At 26.5% G+C, this 3875-nt stretch overlaps 3 protein-coding genes across 3 annotated transcripts; 2 read left to right on the forward strand and 1 right to left on the reverse strand.

Moving 5' to 3' along the window:
- Positions 1-174: 174 nt before the first annotated feature.
- ENU1_035680 (uracil-DNA glycosylase) lies at positions 175-963 on the forward strand (the record flags this gene model as incomplete). Its single annotated transcript, XM_008857420.1, has 1 exon — positions 175-963. The coding sequence occupies one exon, from the start codon at positions 175-177 to the stop codon at positions 961-963; it is 789 nt and encodes a 262-aa protein (XP_008855642.1).
- Positions 964-1288: 325 nt separating this feature from the next.
- On the forward strand, positions 1289-2713 carry ENU1_035690 (Ras family protein; the record flags this gene model as incomplete). The annotated part of the gene is made up of 1 exon (XM_008857421.1): positions 1289-2713. One exon carries the CDS (start codon positions 1289-1291, stop codon positions 2711-2713), a length of 1425 nt encoding a protein of 474 aa, XP_008855643.1.
- A 221-nt stretch (positions 2714-2934) lies between these two features.
- On the reverse strand, positions 2935-3582 carry ENU1_035700 (eukaryotic translation initiation factor 3 subunit 1, putative; the record flags this gene model as incomplete). The annotated part of the gene is made up of 1 exon (XM_008857422.1): positions 2935-3582. One exon carries the CDS (start codon positions 3580-3582, stop codon positions 2935-2937), a length of 648 nt encoding a protein of 215 aa, XP_008855644.1.
- Between the last annotated feature and the right edge of the window lie 293 nt (positions 3583-3875).

The raw sequence follows: 3875 nt of genomic DNA on the forward strand, positions 1-3875 counted from the left end.
ATTAGTTGATAAGTATTTTGGATTTATATAGTTTTAGTAAAACCTTTATTTCAAATAACATTATTTTTAAATTACATTTTATTATTTTTAGAAATAATGTTATATAAAAATAAAAACTCATTTTAACTAAATAAAAATTCAAAAAAACTTAAAACTTATATCCCAAAGACAAATATGAAAAGAGGATGTAATGGTAAGAAAGGGAAGACTGATATAACTGATTTTTTTCAAACAAAAAAAACAACCCAACCCCAAACAATTTCTAGTAATGAAGTATGGGAACATCCTTTATTTAAATACTTAACTGATCCAGGGTGGAGACAAGTCTTAGAGCCTGTATTTAAGAAGTATGTTAATGATAAAGAAATATTAAATATAGCTGCAATTTACGAAAAAGAAAGTATTTATCCACCGAAAGAATTAATTTTCAATGCCTTTAACGTTACACCATTCGAACAGGTAAAAGTTGTGATTATCGGACAAGACCCATATATTAAAAAAGGTCAAGCACATGGATTATGTTTTAGTGTGAACAAAGGAATTGCTATACCTCCATCATTAAAGACAATTTATAAAGAATTAAAACGAACAATACCAGAATTTCAGATTCCAAAACATGGATATTTAATGGAATGGGCAAAACAAGGAGTATTAATGCTTAACGCAACATTAACAGTGAAAGAAGGAAAATCTAATTCTCATGAAAAAATGTGGAAGAATTTTACAGACGATATTATCAATGTTCTTTGCCAAAAGAAAGAAGGTCTTGTCTATCTTCTTTGGGGGGCTTTTGCACAAAAAAAAGCCAGTGGTGTAGATTCAACAAAGAATTGTTGTTTGAAAGCACCACATCCATCTCCATTAGCAAAAGGAGGTTTTGACAATTGTAACCATTTTATACAATGTAATGACTATCTTAAACAACTAGGAAAAGAGCCAATCAATTGGGTGTTAACATTATGAATGAATTTAGTTATTGAGTATTTTTTAATATTAAAGTTTTAATAATTAAAATAGTAAAACATATATTAAATATTATTAGTTTATCAATAGACTCTGAAAAGAAAAACAAAGAAATTTTAGTTCTTTTAATATGAGTGAAGAAATAACGAATCTTGAGGGTGATATTCATGAATTAATTCTTGTTTGTATTTTATTCACAATATAAATAAAAAAAGATAGTACTAATTTAAAGGATTGTATTAGAAAATTACTTGAACTTGGAGTTCCTTCACCAAATGATCTTTTTGATGAAATAAAGGAATTAACAGAAGTTAATGTAAAAGAAATGATAAAATCAACTAATATAAATGAACTCCGTGACTTATTGATTTATTTACTTGTTCATTCATCACCAATTTTTCCCGAGATATATAATAACAATGCTATTTTGATTATGAAGAATAATTTATTAATTCAAAAACATCAGTTACGGGCATTATTATATTTCATTCCAATAGAACAAAGAGAAATATTATATTCATTATTTGAATTTCTTCATTTAAGTCGTATACCAATAGAAAAAATTGTTCCAGTCTTTACTAAGATAATTTTTAAAACATCTACTAAGTTTCAGACTAAATTCTCAATGATTCTTTCAGTATATATTGAACATTATAATTTTATGTCATTTCAACTAAGTCAAAATGTACCTAATAGTGTTATTGCTTATGAATTAAAAGCAAGAACAATTAGTTCTTTTCCACCTGAGTATAAATCAGGATTTTTAGAAGTTCCTGCAAATGCTGTGATTGAAATAATTGCTATCAATACACCAGAATGGATTATTGGTAGGTATAGAGAAGGTTTAAATCAAAGTAATGAAGAAACAGAGATTTGTGGTTTTATTGCTATTTCATTTCTTAAACTTATTCCTGAAAAATTTACTCTCCCAGATAGAGCAAAAATAGATCTTATTGAAGAAGTTACTCCAAAGATTATGGTTACAAGAAGAAGTGATGCAACTAAATCAAGACATTCTACATCTCTTGTTATGTCACAAACAATTTATTGTGAAATTTGTTATAAAGTACCTATTGAAAATCCATCTAAATGTGAATTTTGTGCAAAACATATTCAACCACGGTGTTGTTATGAATGTCTTATTTCATTAGAGTGTTTAAAAAATGCTAAATGTCCTTTGTGTGGACATGAATTAAATAAAAAATCAAAAATAATACCAACCAACCCTATTCCAGAAAGAGTTATTACTCCTTCAAACTCACCAATTATTGAAAAGAAATGGAAAAACAATTATAAAATAAGTGTACTTGGAATAACTGGAGTAGGAAAAACTTCACTTATTGTTCATTATGTTTTTGGAAAATTTGTTGAACAAAAAGATAATACTATTGCTGATATTTATAGAAAAACTTCAATAGTTAATGAAGTTCCTTGTCTTATTCAAATTAGTGACTTTGATGATAAAAAAGCTGATGGATTTATTTTAGTTTATTCAAAACAAATAGAGAAGTCTCTTGAATATGTTATGGATATGGAAAAGAAATTAACATCAAAATATAAAAGATTTGTCATTGTTAGAAATGATTTTAAAGAAACACCAGAAGACAATGACATTTGTTTTCATCATGTGTTTAGTGTTAATGCAACAACTTCAATAGATAACTTCGGTCGAGCAGTTGAAGAATTGATATGTGATATTAGAGCCATAGAGTCTAGACCAAAGAAGGTGAGTAAATGCAATATTCAATAAGTTCTAATGTATTTTTATTTCAAGGTTATTGTACTAGTTTAAATACTCTTTCAATATATTTTATGCTTTTATGATTAGACTTATTTTTTACTTGTTCAAAATTAATAGACCAAGTAATAATCATATATAAAACAAGTGTTAAAATCAAAAAGTATATTTAAAATATATTTGTTTTATAGAAAAGAAATTGATTTCATAAATAAAAATTGATTCAAGAAGAATTACATGAAGTCATAATCATCTTCATCCTCATCATCATAATAATCATCTTCGAGTTGATCTTCTACTCTTTCAGTATATTTCTTTCCAGTTGTAGCAGGTTTAGCTAAATTCTTTTTACCTCCTTTCTTTTTCTTTTTATCAGCTTCTTTCTCTATTTGAACTTGTTGGTTAAAAAGTACTTCCATATAAGCACTTAATTCTTTAATTTCAACACTTGTTAAATCATTAGTTAATTCTCTCATACATTCTTTAACAAGTAACTTATATTGTTTTGACTTTTCTTTATAAAGAGAGTGACCTTTTAGTCCTAATAATTTACCATACTTTTGGAAATCTTTATCAGTAATGACTGACATAGTATCTAATTCATGCAAATCATCAACACCTTGATATAATCTTTCTGCACCTTTAATATCTGACTCTTCTTGTTGCCTTCTCAAGGCTAATGACTTTTCTTCTTCAGTCATTCCTTCAGTTGGGTCAACATACTCTTCTGCAACTTTTACATTATTTTTCTTTGCCTCTTTCAATTCTTTATTACTAACAGTTTTTGTTTCTTCTTTAGTTTCTGGTGCTAAAGCTGCTAATGTAGAAGTGGTTTCTCCAAAATCAGGTTCTTCTGCAATATCAAAATCTTCCCAAGACATAACCAATAACTTTTCAAGATACCCTTGAAATCTTTTAATTTATTGTTTCATATTCATTTAATTTAATATTTACTAATCTTATAATTAATTTATTTTTTATAATTTATTTTGTTTTTAAATAACAAAAAAGAAGATTAAAAGATACTTATTTTAGTATTTTAATTGAATTAGTTAAACATTGAAGCAACAACTCTCTTTGGAATTGGTCTATCCTCATCAGAAACAGCATCAAATAATGTAAATTTTTGTTCTAGACTTTCATCTACTTTCATAATAGAAGCAATATTACCACA

The sequence above is a fragment of the Entamoeba nuttalli genome, assembly GCF_000257125.1.
Source record: "Entamoeba nuttalli P19 unplaced genomic scaffold asmbl_2635, whole genome shotgun sequence".
Taxonomy (NCBI): Eukaryota; Evosea; order Mastigamoebida; family Endamoebidae; genus Entamoeba; species Entamoeba nuttalli.